The following is a 19,490-nucleotide window of genomic DNA, read 5'->3' on the forward strand; positions in this document are numbered from 1 at the left end:
TGTAAAGATTTTTTGTGGCTTAGGCTAAACCTGGATGGAGTGGCATGTTACCTTTGGTAATAATAGATCCCATATCGAAATGAGTTAATATTGTTGATATGTTAAGTCTAGAGTATACTATGGTTATCACTTATGCTGCTAAATTAACAATAAAAACATTCAGATCGTAGGTTTTGTATCTTAATTATAATTAGTAAGAAATATTGATGTAAAAGAACTTTCTTTTGCATGGCCGTTGATTCTGGTTATTAATATAAAACATCAGAGAGCAATTGTTACTCATTTAAGGGAAATTATATGCCAAATAACCTTAAGGCCTGTTTCACCAGTTGTAGATAATGCCATAACGGATGACATTAACTGAGTATAATTGTGTTTGCAGGCAAACGAAGAAAAACCGATTTCAATTATATCGACAAGTAATACAACGTAGGTAGATGAAAAAATACTCATTATCAAAGATTACTCCAAAAGTTGAAATCAGATCTCGATGAAATTTAAATGTTACATGATAAACATCGGCTTTCGATTAAATTAAAAATTATCAAAATCGGTACACCCAGTAAAAAGTTATGCGAACTGTCGAGTTTCCATCGATTTCTCGGGGATCCCATCATCAGATCTTGGTTTCCTTATCATGGTACCAAACTAGGGATATCTCCTTTCCAACAAAAAAAGAATTATCAAAATCGGTTCATAAACGATGGAGTTATCCCCGAACTTACATTTAAAAAAAAATATATATAACAGGGTGTCCCAAAAAGTAGTGATACGCGGAATTCCAGAGATAGGGCACCCCTTGGGGTATCCGAATCACCCCTATGTATGTTCAGCGATTTTGCATAGTTTTCGAGTTATGAATTTTTTTATATGTTTTTGAGAATTTTCCACCTGAACAACTTTAAAAATTTCTAAAAAAAAAAATTGAAGACTTTAGAATTTTTGTTTTTGTATCTAAATAAACATAAGCTGTAGCTTCCCGTTTAAAAGATTCAGCTTCTTAACTTTGATGGAAATTGTGAAAATCTAAGTGTAAAGTGAAAATTTTACGTTTTGAGAACTATGACTTCAATTTTCAACTTAGAATTAAAAATCTAAACAGGCGATTTTATGGTTTCTAATTAGGCTTAAAAACTTTTCCAGAGTCTCAGCTTTCATAATCATAAATAAAAAGTTGGACTTAATGGGGCTACTTTTGCTAAAATTTGCCTTCAAAGACATCAAGGTGGAAAATTCTTAAAATTAGCAATTTGAATAAAAAAAATTTTTTTGCTCAATTTATTATTCCTTTAAGGTTAAATAGTTTTGTCGGCGCTCTAGCTGGATCATAAGTATAGGATTCGTGCGGAGGAAATGATAAATCCGTAGACTGAGTGATATGGTTCCAAAACGATGGTGCTCCATGCCACTTTGCAAGAATAGTCCAGACAACACTTAACAGAAAGATTTAGAGACAGATGGATCGGCCGTGGAGGGCCCATTGCATGGCCGCCGCGGTCCCCAGACTTGAATCCAATCGATTTCCATGTATATGTATATATATATATATATATATATATATATATATATATACATATATATATGTATATATATATATATATATATATATATATATATATATATATATATATATATATATATATATATATATATATATACATATACATGGTTGAATTGTGTAACCTCCTTTTTTGAAGTCGGTTAAAAAAGGTTTTGATTCATAATTCCTTTTTACCACCAAAGTCTACTATATTTATGAAATATTTCTATTCCCATATATTGATCATAAAGTTGCAGTTTATTATTGGAGAAGAGACAGGTCCTACTAGCCAACTCTACCTCCCGCTTTCGAAATATTTGTATCATCATCTGTCAAATAGCATGTTATCCACAACTAGCACAGAAACAGGCCCTTAGTATTGTATCCACCATACTCAAACCCTTCTTATGGAGAAAGAGGCATTTGCCCAGCAGTGGAAGGTTACAGGCTGATTCAGTTCCAATATGATTAATGATTGGTATTTACTAAATGGAGCTCATTTTGCTTTTCAAAAATGAATTATAAAGGTAAAGAAGAAAAAGGTAAACTACAAACTTTTAAAATTTATTGTAGAAGACAAAATATTTAAATAACAGCAAAATCATATGTTAATAGAAAAACATAATATGTTTTCCCAGTTATATAATCAATGAATACCAAATATTTATCATTTATTCTTATTTAATATGGAATGTAAATTTCGAGATTTCCACGATTATTGGAGTAAAGTGGAATATAATATAAAAAAGTAATCGACATTCCCACGTCTGTTATTTAATTATATTAATAGTTATAAAATTATTGGCTGCAATAGTAGTTTAAATTCAATGAGGAACGAAATAAATTTTATTTAAAGTTAAGTAAATATACTACTTAAGGAATTATGCTACACACCAAAACACAATGTCATACTTGGTTCAAATAATTAATATTCATTTTTACCAGAATATTAAGTATATTGTTCTTCTTAACTTTAATAATATAAGTTTTCTTTATAAATGTTGACAAGGTACTGTCTTATTTACAATAATTCATTAAAATTCTTCTTTATTTCCCTTCTTTGCAAACCCATTGTCTCCTAACACTTTGTTACATTCTTCCCGGTTAAGGTTTGACAGAGCGATTCTTTCCAATTCTTGATCGGCAGCATCTAGGAGAATAACTTCAGGAGGAGCGCCAGTGATGAATTTAACTTCTACGCGGTCGTAAAAGGGGGCGTCTTCCATGACGAATTTTTTCACCTCAGGAAGCCGGTTCAAAGAACAACCCCTACATGTCTGTAACAATATTAATAATGAGGATAATAAACATAATAAAGATTCGTGTAAATTTTAAAACTTTGCAGAAATTAATTACCTCTATTCTTGCTGACACAATTTTTTCCTTATCATATGCGAAACTTGATGCTAAAACACAAGTCGTGATAAACAACACTTTCATAATGTTGGACATTTTTACCAATTTTAAGGGAAGCTTAAAATAAATATAACTTAGTGGTTCAGATGCCAATCACTTAAGTGTGATAATAACAAGGAATCGAGACACTGATTATAATTTAAAAAAAATACAATTTTTTAGCGTGATTGAGTGACAATCTAGATCATATCTAATTTCAATGACATTGACAATCAAATGACAATCATATGATCATTTTCTTTTTTTTAATTTTATTAAACTAAGGTGCAACCGCGCGATGCCAAAATTAAAAAAAAAAAATTAAAAAAAAAAAAAAAAACTAAGGTGCGTTCCACTTCATGTTCACAGCTCACAACTATCACGCTCAAAACCGCAGTTTTTCTCACTCGTCTTGCTTGTGCCTTATGAGGCTGTGAGCATTAAAATTATAAGTGCAAGTAGAAAAAAATATGGAGCGCTTAAAAGCCATTGATGTAAATATTCAAAATTTCAAATTGGTGAGTTTTAAAATAAATCAGAATCATTCGAAACTTATAGGTAGTTTTCCAATTACAGAAAATAATGCGGCTCAGTAGCGCACAATGCTGACCTGTGCTAAATGCTTAATTGGAATGTGAATTTTTCCAAGTGCACCAGCAGTGTGCACTAAATCCAATGTTGAAAAAAAAATAGCAACCTCATTAATGTAAATAAAGTGATAATATAATAATAATAATTGGTGGGTTGGGAATTACATATATACTTTTTGAATGAATCATCTTATCCAGATGATAGTAATGATGATGATGATTTATCGAGTACTCCAAGTTTAAATCAATTATCATTAACAAGTGAAATATTTTTTGAAAATATATAATGATGAAACAATTTGAGCCATTGATAAAATATTTGATGACAGGTTGTTGAAAACAAAGAATTGAAAATTATCTCGAATGTAGTAAAAGCTTGGACGGATACTGAATTTAAAAAAATCGATTATTGTGAACTACTGAATATTATCTGATAAGTACGTATTTTAAGAATTAATATTTTTAAGTTTTAACTATATAATAGTATACAATAATTATATTACTGAAACCTTTTTTTGTAGATGAACTTTAAGCATCGACTTTTATTCCCAAGAATATTTAGGGACTATTGTTGTGTCGAAATAAAAGGTCTTACTCAGAAGGTGTCGATCGAATATATTTATCAAATAAAAATGGTAATATTTATATAAAAGTATTATGAACAAAAAACTAAGTATAACAATAGTAAAGAAGTTTTATGATTAATCAGAGAATGGCTTGTGCTCTGCGTCTCTTTCCCGCACGTGGCTCTCTGTTTCCGTGCTTGCCGCTGTCGATGACTCGTGTGCATCGTTGTTTCACGAACATTAAAACAGCTCTTTTCGGAGCTATGTACTTCCTGTTTCACGAACACGTGATGTTTCTTGGTAACGGTAATGGTTTGAGGTTATGAACGGTAAAGGTATTTTTAAGGTAAAGGTATCGGTATGGTTAAATGGTTAAAAGGTAATGGTATCAGGTAAGTTATATTGTGGCAGCCTCATTGAATTACTATTACTTTTCAAGTACTAATGGTTTCACCATTTTGAAATTTTGAATGGCCATATCAAATATGTTTGATATTTCAATTTCATAAACATTCCGAGTCATTCGAGATAATTGTAATAGGAAAAAATATTTCTATATAAATCTTCAAGCAGTAGTTAACTGTAATATGAAGTTTACTAATATTTATAATTGTGAGCCAGGATCATTACAGGATACTCGAGTTTTACGAAGATCACTTTTATATGAAGAATCTTACAAAATATTTTTCATCAATTAAATATTACCAACAATATACTATAAATAAAAAATTTCGATCAATGCCAACTTAGAGAACATGCGTTTGTTAATTTTCTGTTAGACGCGGAGCACGAAGAATTTCGTACAATGACCTTTTTGCCTACTGCCAGTGGTTCCCAAAATTTTTCTATAAAGTACAAAGCTTTAAAAAATCGGTAGAGTTTAGAATTTGGGATGTTATAGAACTCGTTTTTTTGCACACTACACTAAATTTACGCTGTTTGTCCGTGGATCGGTCTAGTCACAGAATAAAATATTTTTTGTTTAATCATAGAAAAGAACTTATATATATATATATACACTTTGGTGGCTATACTTTGTATATGCAAAAAACTTAGATCTGTTGCTGTGTGGAAAATGACACCAATAAACACACATTCGCATTTAATATAAGTAATGTAAACTTTTGAGTTAAATTAAAAATGAAAAACGATGAATCTTGTGACTTAAATTTGGTAAAAAAAAATGAAAGTAAAAAGGTTGACAATCTGTGAATACGGCTATCACAACACCTGTGTGAGCGCAACGGCAATATGTTTATACGCGAGTGACAAAGACAAAAGACGAGGGGTCAATGTACGAAATTCTTCGTGCTCCGCATCCGTACTTTAATGAGTGTTATACGATTGATGAAAAAGCTTGATTTTTGAATGTGCTCGATTTTGCGAAGTATTGCTCTAGTTCAAAAATTCAACGTTGAGCATTATGCCGCATAATGCGCTTTACTGCTGTAATTGGAAAACTAGGATAGATTATATTATAATTTATGCCTTAATAATAGCCTTTATTACTGTCTAATCAACTTTATTTATTATAAAGTATATAATTTATGTAGAGTATTTAAATAATTAACGTTTAAACTTGACCAAAATATATTTTGTGGTGACAGTTGGATATTTGTGGGTACTTCGCAATAATGCCTTAAAAATTACTTCATCCAGGTCAGATGAAAAGTTCAATTTACAAAGTTACTGTCGTGAATATCGAAAAATTAGCCGCGGATTATTGATTAATTTTTTTCTAGCACCATCTTTAAGTTAAAAAAATTGCTCTAGGCTTTCTATAGACAATTGGGCGTCGATTTATGGAGTTTTGGGGGGAGGTCTATAGAATTACCTTGCGCTGAATTTCTCACCACCTCGACCGCCTCGACCCAGCTATTAAGATGATGGATTACCCAGTTGTGAGTTTGGCGTAATCGAAAATAATGACGTCACTAGTGACGTCATTATTCACGTAGCTTTTTCTGCGACCATAACGACCGCGGTTGTCATGTGGTACGGCAGAATGATAATTTTCTTCAAAATTAAGGGAAGTGGAGCTGTTTCGAACTGTACTTGAGCAATAATTATAAATGCAACTTGAGCAGTTTATTAACACTTGGAGCAATTTAAAATTTTGTATACATCAAAAGATATAGAGTTTGAAATTATTGATAAATGAATATTTTTCAACGACGTTTTTTATTTTTAATTAAATAATTTAAGGCGAGCAATTTAAAAGGACAACGTAGTTGAATTAAGCTATTGAAAATCTATCGATTAGTATTTTTTTTTTATTACAAGTATCATTATTTTATTTGTTCAAACTATTTATATTTATTTAAAAATTAAGGAAAGTGGATCTGTTCCAAACTATACTTGAGCAATTATAAATGCAACTTGAGCCGTTTTTTAACACTTTGAGCAATTTAAAATATTGTAAACATCAAAAATTATAGGAGTTTGAAATTATTGATAAATGAAAATTTTTCAACGACTTTTTTGATTTTTAATTAAATAATTTAAGGTGAGCAATTTAAAAGGACAACGTAGTTGAATTGAGCTATTGAAAATCTATCGATTAGTATTTTTTTTTATTACGAATATCTGCAATTTTTTTGCTTTGCATCATTGTCTATGCGCATGCGCAGCGCTCACCAGTCTTAAGATATAAACAACGTATATATATTTATTTAAAAATAAGGAAAGTGGAGATGTTCCAACCTGTATATGAGCAATTATAAATGCAACTTGAGCAGTTTGTTAATACTTTGAGTAATTTAAAATATTGTATACATCAAAAGATATAGGAGTTTGAAATTATTGATAAATGAATATTTTTCAACGACTTTTTTGATTTTAAATTAAATAAGTTAAGGTGAGTAATTTAAAAGAACAACGTAGTTGAATTGAACTATTGAAAATCTATCAATTAGTATTTTTTTTATTACAAGTTTCATTATTTTGCAGGCTGGGGTGGGGTAGGTTATGGTAAGTCTGGCACTGAGCTTGGTACTGTCTTTGACTCTGTGGCAGGGCTGCCAGGTGCACAAAAAGTGTGATCGTACGTCAACTACAAAAAAAATCGTATGCCAAGGAAATTTTGAAATAAAAAGCGTACAGCCCTTTAAGACTAAGTACTAATTTTTTATTATAAATTATCAAAATTCGTTTAGTTTTAGAAAATAAATGTAATAAAACTAATTGTTACACTCATACAAAATTTATTGTGGTCATATTTTTTTATAAAAGAATTTGTTGGGTTAAACTTCGTAAAATTTTCGTTTCTTCTTAATTGATTGCTTAGCTAATAATTTGCACTTACGTGTATCATTGGATAAACTGTTTCTAAGTTTTGTTTTGATTAAATAAGCTTCGCTTTCATGTTTTTTATTTTCAAGTCGCAATTAATACCGAAAGAGAAAATATCTATATTATATATATTAGTTTTGTTAGAAAGCAAACAAAAACAGCTCTTATATGATTATTCAAAGAGACTTCATTCAAGTAAAAGATCTAGACACGCGTTAGGTAGTTGGGGTAGTTCTCCTAAATTCATGCTTGCCGGTGGATGACGTTTTTTTAATTATGAAATGCTTCCAGGTAATAGGAATATAAAAATCGTACATTTTGTGTACGATCTCGGTCTAGCGATCGTACATGAGTAAAAATGCAAAAAAATCGTATGAGTACGATTTAAATCGTACATCTGGCAGCCCTGCTCTGTGGTTTCGTCATCTTCGGAATCTGTGGTGTCATTGTAGTTCTGTCCATAGATAAAGTATCATTCATCTACTGTTTAGTTGTAAATCGTGATTCATCCGTAGAACTTGTATAGTAGCTAAATAATAACAATAGAGACATCTGTTATTCAAATTTTCTTTTCAAACGTCTTTGACTAAGAATTGAACACGAACTAAATAAGTAATGTGTTGTGCTTTTTGAACTTTCTGTTGCAATCGTAAGTATAAAGTTTACCAACAAAATAATTATACGTTGAAAATGATTTATTTTTTTAACTTTAGATCTTGTTTTTGGTTAACAGTGGCCGTTGATAATGTTAGGTTTTAAAACAACCTGGTCGAACATGGTCGATTGTGGTTCTACGCTGTTAAACAATGAAAAACGTATTATTAATTGACATCAATCATATCATTCTTTGCTTAGCAGTTAGCAGACCACAATTGAACCACCAGTTGTATAAAGACAATGAACGCCAAGTTTCATAAAATGTTTTTTTTTTTTTTACGCAAAAGTCATCTTTAGTGGTCGACTCATCCATCAGCCTCAAGAGAGATATATAAATCACAACATTCACTAAGTGACTATGGGCAAAACACATGAGTTCACGTTATTTTTGGCGTAAACTTGTGGAGGCCTATGTCCAGCAGTGGACTGTATAGGCTGTAATGATTCACTAAGTGCTTCATGGTCAAAAAATTTATCAGTTGTAAGAAGGAAGTAAATCCGATCCCTTTTTCAAACTAATGCAATAATTTCCATATAAACTAATCTCAACCTTACGACGTTGTAATAAAGTCAGATTAGTTATTCAGTTTTTGTTGATTATTATTATTATTATTTTATAATGCACTAGCAGCTCTTGGAGCTGATGCGTGCATAACACTGCACTTATGTTCCTCTACTTTAGTTTTTAAATGTTCAATCAGTCTGGTTTTAAAAGTGTTTACTGATGGTGCACCAATCACTGATTCTGGCAGCTTGTTCCATTGGGTAACTACTCGATTTGGCAAAAAGTGACATCTGGGGTTGCTATGGCAAGGAGATCTTGTAAGTTTTTAAGAATGTCCTCTCAATTTTGTATTTGGATTCATAATATACATGTCTTCAATATGATTGTTTTAACTGCCGTCAGATATCTTGCTTAAAAAAAATGAAGCATTGCATAACTGCTGCTTCCAAGATCCCTGTTCAGAATATGTTTTATTTAAGAAAGATATGGCTCTTCGTGTTTTGTGTTCATGACCTAAAAAGAAATTCTACTGACTTCTGCACATACCACGAACGTGAGGCTAAGCGAGGCCCCGACGAAGTTTGTAGCTTGTTGTGAAAAACCATACAGAATATGAGCCCTACTGTAAAGGAACTTCATGTGTTCAGGGACGCTTGCGGGGGTCAAAATAGGAATAATACCCTATTAAGGTACATCAGCATTTCCAGTAGGAGGTCATTCGTTCTTACAGTGTAATCAACACTTTGGTACTGCTAAACGGTTGATAAGAAGAAAAGACAATATACACCCACGAAGAGTAAAACGTTATGACTTCCAAGGCCAAAAACAGTGGATTTTCAGTTACAAACATCACTTCAGAAGATATCCTAGACTTCAAGAACACTTGGCCATTGTATTACAAAATGACATGTAAGTCAGTAAATAAAACTTCAACTTATACTATTTCGAAATACACTTGACTTATATCATACTGTTAATACGTCACTTTTTACTCCAGAAGGCATATGGCATATCGACATACTGTTAATACATCACTTTTTACTCTGGAAGAGTAATGTGCAGCCTGCATTACGTACAGACAAAGCATATGCTGGTAAAATACACATCAATCACAAGAAAATGGCAGACGTAAACAAGTTCATTCAGTACATACCGCATGAAAAGAAGAATTTCTACGAAAGCATACTGAGATAGCCAACAACGAATATCAAAACGCCTGATCATTTTGAAGAATAGTATTATGGTGCTAATTTTTATTAAGTTACAAGTCTTTATTACAATAAACAACAAATTTTAATGTACTTGGTATGGTATGATATGGTATGGTTAACACAGGCTGGTTTCCGCAACTTGACTGCGCCTATTTTGCGTTGTGTGGAAGTGATCCGATTCACTCTTGTCACCCAAGCTCCTCCAGAAACTTTAGAAGTCTTTTCGGCTTCTTGAAGATCTCCGGAAGTGTTTTCAGGGTGCCAAGATGTTGTGCCCGGTAAGCCGCTACATCTGGACAGTAGAGAAGTACATGCGTAGCCGTTTCTTCTGTTCCCATGCAAGCTCTGCACAGGGGACTGTCGGTAATGCCCATATTAAATAGGTGTTTGTTATACGGACCGTGTCCAGTCAGTGCCGCAGTTATTTGTCTCAGTTGGCGTCTGTCCAGATTTATTAGAATTCTTGCCAATTTGGCATCAATTTCTGGCAGCGCCAACTTGGCTTGCCTACAGTCCTCAACTTCGGACCATAGTGTAATGTGTTTGCGTTTCATGCGTTGTCGAATTTGGCCTTTGAGCCAGCAAGAAGGTAACGGTATAATCGGTTCGGCTCCTATGGCCGTCATACTTGACCCCCTTCTTGCTAGCTCATCTGCCCTGTCGTTACCGCGTGTGTTGTTGTGACCTTTGATCCATTGCAGTGTGATGTCATTATTTTCACCTACCTGCATCAGGGTGTTATGGCATTCATAGATTAAACCTGAAGTGGTTGAGTTACTATCTAGTGCCTGTAATACTGACATGCTGTCTGATAATATACGGATGTGGGAATCCTTTACGTTCCTTCTCCCGATTGTTCTGGCTGCCTCAAGTATACCCAAGCACTCTGCTTGAAACACTGAGTTGTGACCAATGGGTAGTGATATATTAATATTTAGGTCTTCGGAGAAGATACCGCTTCCTGAGCCTGTTTTCGTTTTAGAGCCATCCGTGAAGATACTCAGGTCTCGCCCATTTAAGGCTACACGTGAGTCTTCTCCCAGCTGTATTTTGTATTTTTTATCAAAAATATATTTCATCTGTATTCCGTCATTTGGTGCTTCCATGAACGGAATGTCTTTGGCTATGTCTTCCAGAATCTTTATGTGTGGTATGCCTGTTGAACACAGTAGTTTGTGAGTCTTTAGTCTTACTGCAGTAGTTGCAGCTTCTTGTTGGATAAATAGGTGAAGTGGCAGAATATTTAGCAAGGCATCCATTGCTGTTGTTGGTGTGGTTCTCACGCTGCCCGTAATTGCCATGCACACCAACCTCTGCCAGCTTTGTAGCTTGGATTGCGTTGTGGTGAGGAGTGTTCTACGCCACCACACCATAGAGCTCCATAGCTGATCATGAGTCTAATGACCGCAGTATAGAGCTATAGGGTCAGTTTTGGTGTAAGTCCCCAGCTCTTGCCTATCATCCTGCGGCATTGCCAGAAGATGATGCTGGCTTTGTTTAATTTATTTTCTATGTGTTTGGACCAGCTTAGTTTATTATCTAGTATTACACCTAAATACTTTACCTCTGTGGTTAGATTCAGGGTTGAGTTAAGGAGTTTAGGTAGAGTGTAATTTCCCAAATCTCGTTTGTTCGTGAACATCACTAATTCTGTTTTGTTCTGTTCTGTTTGTAGTAATTATAGTTGGGTTTGTTTTGTGGAGGTTTAGTGCTGTAACTATGCTGTTGAAATTTGTTTTATCAAAGGTCCCTTCGATGTCTTCTGTTGTCTTCCTTTAATGTACTTATTCTTTTATTTATTCAATTTTCATTTCATCGATTATATAAAGGGAATAAATCCAACGGCTTTAAATAAAAAAATCTCAAAAACTAAAATAAATATATGGCATCTTATAAGACCATAAAACTCTAACTAGATAGAACTCTAAGTCCTACATAGATATACAACACACGCAAAATAGGCGCAAAGTCGTCGAGTTGCGGAAACCAGCCCGTGTTAACCATACCAACTAACCGAGTCCTACATAGGTCATTAACTGTCAAAAAATAAAATATAGAAGTTACACAGCTTTTTTCAATTTGTCTAAAAAACAACTTTTGGATTTATTTCCTTTACACAACTAGTGGTTCAATTTGGCTTCTAATCATTACAAATTTGTGTAATTAGAAGAATATTTAGTTTCTGAAAAACTGGCTCCGTTGGGTCATATTCAATATTAATTTTCTTATTGTCTTGATGTTAAAGTCCATTTACAATTTAAATGCTTCTTACTAATTTTATGTCATATTTGACTAAAAATAACTACGTATATTATGATATTTGATGAACAAAATAACCAACAAAGTAATATTTTATATGTTGATTGTGATTCAAGACATTGTCTAACAGCAATTCTTGATTAATCATGCAACCTCGTTTCTTTACCTCACTTCTACAATACACAAAGCATATTACTTGGTTGCCTCACACCTACTATAATAACAATATCATATGAACATGATAACTTATAAAGCATTATACAATTGTTACAGCTTAGGTTTATGATACTCAAGTTAGAATTAAAAGTGTACTAATAAATGTACTCACAAAAAGTACAGAACAGGGTTATTACAATGTGAAATACTACTTGCTACGTCACTGATTATAAAGTCCTAAGAGTGTAACTTGCAAGGACTTGAAGTTGGAAACTGCCTGTATGTGACTTGACGCTAATGTCAGTACAGTACTCAGTACTAAATCAAGATGTTACTCATTAGAAATTTCACTGCTACTGTCCGCAATTCAAAAATTCTTAATATAAGTCTATATGACCATTAAAAGGTGTTATTTAACAATCTAAAAGTTGTGAAAATGTTAAAAAGTTGTATAATAATAACACTCTTTATTGTACATCATTAAAAGAAACAACAAAAAAAAAAACAAAATGATCTTACATGAAATACACCGTCACGTCACACTTCACAATTAAAGCTTGTTTGCTCTTTCCGAGACAACTTTAAAATAGTTTCAAAGTAAAACCCTTTATAGGCATAAAAGCATTCAAGCTATATCAGAAATTTGTTGTGACAAGTTATTAAATACTCAAGTGAGATTTTTGTGACTAAAATCTATACTAATATTATAAAACTAAGTTTGTTTCTTTGTCTGTCTTTTTAAGCTCACTTGGGAACTATTGGATGATAGCCCAACTACCGAAGAAGGTTATAGGTTATTTTTTTCCTTTAACGTTTGTGAAACTACATGGTACAGCTAGTATAATAATAAATATAATTATTTCCAGGTAAAAAGATTTCAAAATGGAAGATGATGATCGGAAGGCCATCCAAAACAACTTTATATCTCTCGTAGAACAAACTGATCTGGATATCATGGTCTCATCTTTATACGAGAAAGGAGTTTTCTCTGAACGAATGATTGAACCATATAAGGTAACGAAAAAGAATCTTTCTTAAGTTATTATACATAGTTTTATAAAAGAATATAAAACCACTATAAGATATTATTATCCTCTTATGAGTTGTTTGTAAGCAATTTAATCTTATCCAGGACATGACCAAGGATATGAGAGAAAGAAAACGCCAATTGTATATGGATATACCTCGGCGCGGTCCGCTAGCGTTCGGCCACCTTCTGGACGCGTTGTCAGAGAATGGATACTGGGACTTGGTGCGTGACCTTGACCCCCGGAGTTCACTACACGCGCGCCGCCCTAGGAACCCCGCGCCTAGCACCAGTTGGTATCATATCATAACTATTTATGACATGCTGTACAGTTTTTTTTTTATATAACTAGGTCGGCAAACAAGCGTACGGCTCATCTGATGGTAAGCAGTTACCGTAGCTTATAGACGTCTGCCCCTTTTCCTCCCTAGGAGATCTGGTCACATTACTCACCAACAAGAACAACACTGTTTGAAAGCAGTATTATTTAGCTGTGATCTTCTGTAAGGTCGAGGTACTACCCCAGTCGGACTGCTCCATATTTTGAGCGGGGAATTTCCTGTATGCCCTATATGAGTTACTGTACAGTATAATTGTACTTCTTTTGCCAGTCCGCTATTATACGTGTGTACATTATAGTGTGGATTGATATTCTTCAACAATCGTCGTAAGTAATAGTTGAATGATCCCTAATCAGTGACAAGCACATTTAAATAAAATCATTAATATAAGTCAGTTCACATCGAACTATTGTTAATATTGGGTGGAGTGTTCTCAATAAAGAGTAAAATCAGTGTAGTTTCAATTAGCAGTAAATCTAATGTGTCGCGGTGTTTGTAATTAAACTCCTCCGAAACGGCTTGACCGATTCTCATGAAATTTTGTGTGCATATCTGGTAGGTCTGAGAATTGGCCAACATCTACTTTTCATTCCCCTAAAATATAAGGGGGCGGGGGGGAGGAGGGGATTGAGAGGGTTAATAAAATATATGGCAAAACAACGTTTGCGGGGTTAGCTAGTCTAATATATAAAATTCTCGTGTCACAGTTTTCGTTGCCATACTCCTCCGAAACGGCTTGACCGATTTTGATGAAATTTTTTATGCTTATCTGGTATCTATGAGAATCGGCCAACATCTATTTTTCATCCCCCTAAATGTTAGGGGTAGTCCACCCCTAAATTTTTTTTTTATTTTTTAGACAAAATTTTTAATTTCTATTTTTTTATGATACAACATTAAAAAATACATACAACCCTAAATTTTCAACCCTCTACCATCAACCCCTATTTTTAATAGCGTTTAGCGGCAAGACAACGATTGCCGGGTCAGCTAGTCTAATATATAAAATTCTCGTGTCGCGGTGTTTGTAGTTAAACTACTCCGAAACGGCTTGACCAATTTTCATGAAATTTTGTGTGCATATTGAGTGGGTCTGAGAATCGAACAACATCTACTTTTCATCCCCCTAAATGTTAAGGGTAGTCCACCCCTATTTTTATTTTTTTAGATTAATTATTTATTCTTCATTTTATTATGATTTGGCGTTGAAAAATACATACAACCTAAATTTTTCATACTTGAACCACCAACCCCTATTTTTAAATAGCGTTTAGCGACAAACAATGTTTGTCCAATAATTTTTTTCATTTTGTCATAGCATTAATTATATAATAGCAAACTAGACATACATTTATTATTTACATATGAGATACACTCCACAATAATATTATGAGTACCAAAAAATTTAGTCAACAATATCAAATTTAAAAATGTCGTAACCAATTTGACGTTGTATAACATAATGTCATCATTGTCAAGGTCATTGTGCGTTAAGTTGTAGTACATTTTTACTTATATCACATATTAATGCAATGACCTTCACAGTAATGGAAAAGTAGCAATATAAACAAAACATGGTTATATCATCACCCACACATACACATGATTGATTTAGCTAATTAATATTTTATTTTTTTATTCTACCCACACACAGTAAGATGGTCTAATCATTTATTTTTAGTGTTTGGACTAGCTGCTGCCGCGACGTCGTCTGCGTGAACGCTATACAACATCAAAAATACCTACGATTATACCTTTTAAAATAACATTCATTTACCCGTTTCTTCTTTACATTTCATATCTACAGGAAAATCTCATAGATGGCGCTGCTTTAAAATTGTATTGTCTACTTATATTCATTTAATTATGTTTATCGGCTTAGTTACTTATATTGCGTGATTTTTATAGTGTGCAGCTAGCTTATATAGCATGGTTAATAACATAATAACAACAACATTCAAATATGCGTCGCTAGATTACACGTTGTTACGGAATGCGTTGAAGAAATAAAGGTTCACTGCTCGTTTCCCGTAGGTGATAGCGTGTATGTAGCCTATATGTTGACCCGACTTCTTAATAATATTCGTGCCAAATTTGAAGTAAATCCATGCAGTACTTTTTGAGTTTATCCCGGACATACATACAGACAAACAGACAAAAATTCTAAAAACTATATTTTTGGCTTCGGTATCGATTGTAGATCACACCCCAAGTATTCTTTTAAAAAAATATTCAATGTACAGTTTTGACTTTCCTACCATTTTATTATATGATAGGGTAACCTATTGAAAAAATGCTCAAAATCTGATATTATCATTGTTTTTAGGCATGGAGTCAAACGAGAAGTTCCTCAGTATTAGCAAAGAGAAAAAGAAGACTAAAACTGCGACAGATATTAATAAAAGTGGGTAACGAACAAGTGCGTTTCTCATACTTAAATAACTTGAGAACATGTAATTGAGCAAGTTATGAAGTGTGTATTGTTGTTGCAGACCCCATCCCGCCGGCTCCGCGGCCTCCCGTCGACTCCAAGGACCTGCCAGACCCCACCACCATACCAAAATTTCATGTTGTTAAATCTACAAAGTTTTTTGAAGAAGATGAAAGTATGTAATATTACTTTTTTTTGGTATATTGTTACTATTTTTAACCGACTTCAAAAAAGGAGGAGGTTACTCAATTCGAACGTATATATATATATATATATATATGTTCGGGGATAACTTTGTCGTTTATGAACCGATTTTGATCATTCTTTTTTTGTTGGAAAGGAGATATCCCTGGTGTGGTACCATGATAAGGAAATCAGGATCTAATGATGGGATCCCAGAGAAATCAAGGGAAACCCTCGAAAATTCGCATAACCTTTTACTGGGTGTTGTAAATTTCATCGAGATCTGATTACAACTTTTGGAGTAATCTTTGATAATGCATATTTACTTGAATAATTTTTCGTCTACCTACGTTATATTACTTGTTTATATAATTGAAGTCGGTTTTTTTTTCGTTTGTCTGCAAACACAATTATTATTATTAAGGTGATTATAAATTTTATAACTACATATAAATAAACAAACGCTATGATATAGTATGAATTATTCGTCCTTCATGATGAAGTAAAATGTGAAACATTCACTGAGTCTATACTTATATTTTGGATTTTGCTTCAATCCTTAATAGGAATTATTCTAAAGCTAGGGTTGTCTCTATTTATTGTAAATAGATATCATTCGATGTCGATATCAATTGATGTTTTTTGATTTTCACTTTATTTATTAGATAGATTAAATATTTAAGAAAAGTATATCAGTTTTGGCTTTTAGCTAAAACAATAGCTAAAAAACTATGAGTTCCCTTGCTTAGGAAGAAATGACGTGAAAATGACAAATTTATTTGTCAAGTATTTTCCACAATCGACATTCATTGAACGTTATAATCATAACCAAGTCGATCGTGCTCTGATGTCACAGAGACAGAGACATATAAAAAAACAGCTAGTATCCAAGTGTGGTGTGGTCCCCAGAGTCGGAGATCAAGCTGTACCGCACGCGCGGGCGGCGGCGCGGCGTGTTGGTGGTGTTCAGCTACGTCAACTTCGACATGCTGGAAACCCAGCGGAAGGGCGTCGACGAGGACTGCAAGAACCTCAAGTACCTCTTCAACGAGATCGGCTTCCGGGTACTCTCCTACCAGGATCTCACCAAACAGGTAATTAATTATGGACTTGTCACATTTCCTGCGATGGTAATACAATATATATATATCATCATCATTATATCAGCCTATTGCAGGCCACTGCTGGACATAGGCCTCCAAAGTCATGTGTGTCGCCCATAGTCACGTCGCTGGGCAGGCGGGTGTATATATATAATGGTAATTGGTTGATAGTAGACAGTGCAATGTGATTATGGATTTGACCGATTTTAAAATGGATTATAGATACCAGTTTATGCTTCAATTATATGCTTGAATACTTATGGAGTACAAATATTGACCAATTTTTTTTTAACCGGGGCATCGTAACTACAGTATCCGAAACCCGATCCTAGTCTGTCGTCGTATGTTATTCACTCACTGTCACTATCTCTGCCGCAGGAGACGCTGGACACCCTGAAGGCGCTGCGCGAGGTGGTGGTGGGCGCGGAGTGCGTGTTCATCGTGGTGTCGTCCCACGGCTACGAGGGCGCCCGCGGCTACGACAACGACCTGCGCTGTGCTGACGGCGGGCTGCTGTCCACGCGCGATGTTGTCGACCACTTTCACAACATCAGCATGCCCGAGCTGCGCGGCGTGCCCAAGGTCTTCATCTTCCAGCTGTGCCGGTCAGTCCACATGTCTCTTTGTTGTTACAAGGTAGCAAAGTGTATGGTTCGTCTGACGGTAAGCGGTCACCGTTGTTTGTTGATGCTTGCGAATTATGATGCAATCAGAAGCTTGTATTAAGCGCGATGCCACAAAACAGCACTCCTTGAGAGCAATGTCGTTTAGCTTTGATCTTCTGTAAAATTGAAACACTTTTTTAGAAATAGTATTTTCCTTGTGCATCTTGTAATGCTATGCTTATTGATATTTTGATGTGCAATAAAGATTATTATTATTTTCATATTGCCTACTTACCACTCAAAAACTACAGAGTACGGAGCTGTGAAATAACCTTTATAATAGTATATAAAACTTGACAGCGGCAACAACGAGGAATCGACGTGGGCCTGCGTGGACACGGACGGCGCCCCCAGGCCGGCAGGGCGGGCGGAGTGGTCTGGGCGGGCGGACCGCGACGGCGTGGCGGCCACGTGGATGAGCGCGCCGCACGAGCGCAACCCGCGCGACCGCGTCTACTCAGACATACTCATCGCCCACGCCACCGTGCCCGGTACGGACACAGTGTAACGTAATACTAGCTGTGTGTGAGCGTGTGCGTGTGTGTGCGTGTATGTGCGCGAGCGTGCGTGTGTGTGTGTCTGTGTGTGTTTCATGTCACTGCTCGATTTATATCTATACTGATAATACTAATGTTATAAAGCGGAGAAGTTTGTATCTATCTTTGAACGCGCTAATCTCAAAATCTACTGTTGTCGAATAACCCACTTACCAAGGAAGATTGAGCTACATAATAGTTTAGTACGCTTTTCCCTCAAATGAACGCGGGTGAAATCGCTAGTTATCTCTATGTGTCTTGAAATCCTACTTGAGTAATGTTGATGTTGTCAGGCAACGTGGCGTACCGCGACCCGCAGCTGGGCTCGTGGTACATCCAGGCGCTGTGCGACGTGTTCGCGGCGCGCGCGCACGACTGCCACGTGGAGCGCCTGCTGACGCTGGTGGACCAGCGCCTGCACGCCGCCTTCCGCCTGCAGACCTCCTCCGTGGACCGCTGGGGCTTCAACCGCCGCCTCTACCTGCACCCCGGCCTGGTGGAGCCCGACGACGCGTCGCCCCTGCTACCTCTGTAGTACTCATTATTTGTAATATTTTCAATTTTTACTTCCCTCTATTTATGTATTATGTTCCCTCTCTTACACAGAGAAAGAAGCCTATGTGGCATGTCACAGGCTGAATCGATTGATCGATCTATTAATGTCAAGCAGTCAAAAATGAGTTAGTCTCAACCGATATGAATAATGTTTTTAAGTCTACGATTATTTAGTAAAATGTATTTAGCTGTACTATATTTATTTTTATATTTAGTGTGTAAGGATGTAATACTGACTAAAATGGTGAATTTGTAGTAGGTGAGAATTAAAAAAGAAAAGGATGGCGAAGGCATTAATTAATGCTCAAATATTTTAAAGAGGAAAGAGGCCTATGCCCAGTAGTGGGATATTACAGGCTGAAGCGTAAATTAATTAATCATACCTACGATTTTATTTTTGTGTTACCCCCACATTAGGAATTCTAAACATTTTTGAATATCATATCAAAAATTGACCGCTCCAGCGGGATTCGAACCCG

The 19,490-nt window shown here is 34.9% G+C and overlaps 3 protein-coding genes across 3 annotated transcripts; 1 reads left to right on the forward strand and 2 right to left on the reverse strand.

Annotated features, from left to right (window-relative positions):
* Nucleotides 1–2,088: 2,088 nt before the first annotated feature.
* LOC123654110 (selenoprotein M-like) lies at nt 2,089–3,175 on the reverse strand. Its single transcript, XM_045590071.1, has 2 exons — nt 2,897–3,175; nt 2,089–2,817 (listed from the first exon to the last, which is right to left on the reverse strand). Exons 1-2 carry the CDS (start codon nt 2,990–2,992, stop codon nt 2,575–2,577), a joined length of 339 nt encoding a protein of 112 aa, XP_045446027.1. The 5' UTR covers nt 2,993–3,175; the 3' UTR covers nt 2,089–2,574.
* A 4,687-nt stretch (nt 3,176–7,862) lies between these two features.
* On the forward strand, nt 7,863–19,324 carry LOC123653915 (caspase Dronc). Its single transcript, XM_045589891.1, is given in 9 exon segments — nt 7,863–8,031; nt 13,037–13,184; nt 13,303–13,489; nt 15,865–15,957; nt 16,031–16,144; nt 17,062–17,246; nt 17,634–17,860; nt 18,221–18,411; nt 18,750–19,324. Coding segments are annotated over 8 exon segments (1,371 nt in total). The 5' UTR covers nt 7,863–8,031; nt 13,037–13,052; the 3' UTR covers nt 18,992–19,324.
* LOC123653913 lies at nt 9,944–11,014 on the reverse strand. The gene has a single exon (XM_045589890.1). It carries the CDS (start codon nt 11,012–11,014, stop codon nt 9,944–9,946), a length of 1,071 nt encoding a protein of 356 aa, XP_045445846.1.
* Nucleotides 19,325–19,490: the final 166 nt, after the last annotated feature.

This window comes from Melitaea cinxia, chromosome 5 (genome assembly GCF_905220565.1).
Source record: "Melitaea cinxia chromosome 5, ilMelCinx1.1, whole genome shotgun sequence".
Classification (NCBI taxonomy): domain Eukaryota; kingdom Metazoa; phylum Arthropoda; class Insecta; order Lepidoptera; family Nymphalidae; genus Melitaea; species Melitaea cinxia.

What these genes read in the sequence shown, in the direction of transcription:
- LOC123654110 (XM_045590071.1), bottom strand. Translation starts at nt 2,992, where the DNA reads ATGTCCAACATTATGAAAGTGTTGTTTATCACGACTTGTGTTTTAGCA. An exon ending in TTGTGTCAGCAAGAATAGAG is followed by an intron (nt 2,818 to 2,896) that starts GTAATTAATTTC and finishes ATATTGTTACAG; the next exon opens with ACATGTAGGGGTTGTTCTTT.
- LOC123653913 (XM_045589890.1), bottom strand. Translation starts at nt 11,014, where the DNA reads ATGGATGCCTTGCTAAATATTCTGCCACTTCACCTATTTATCCAACAA.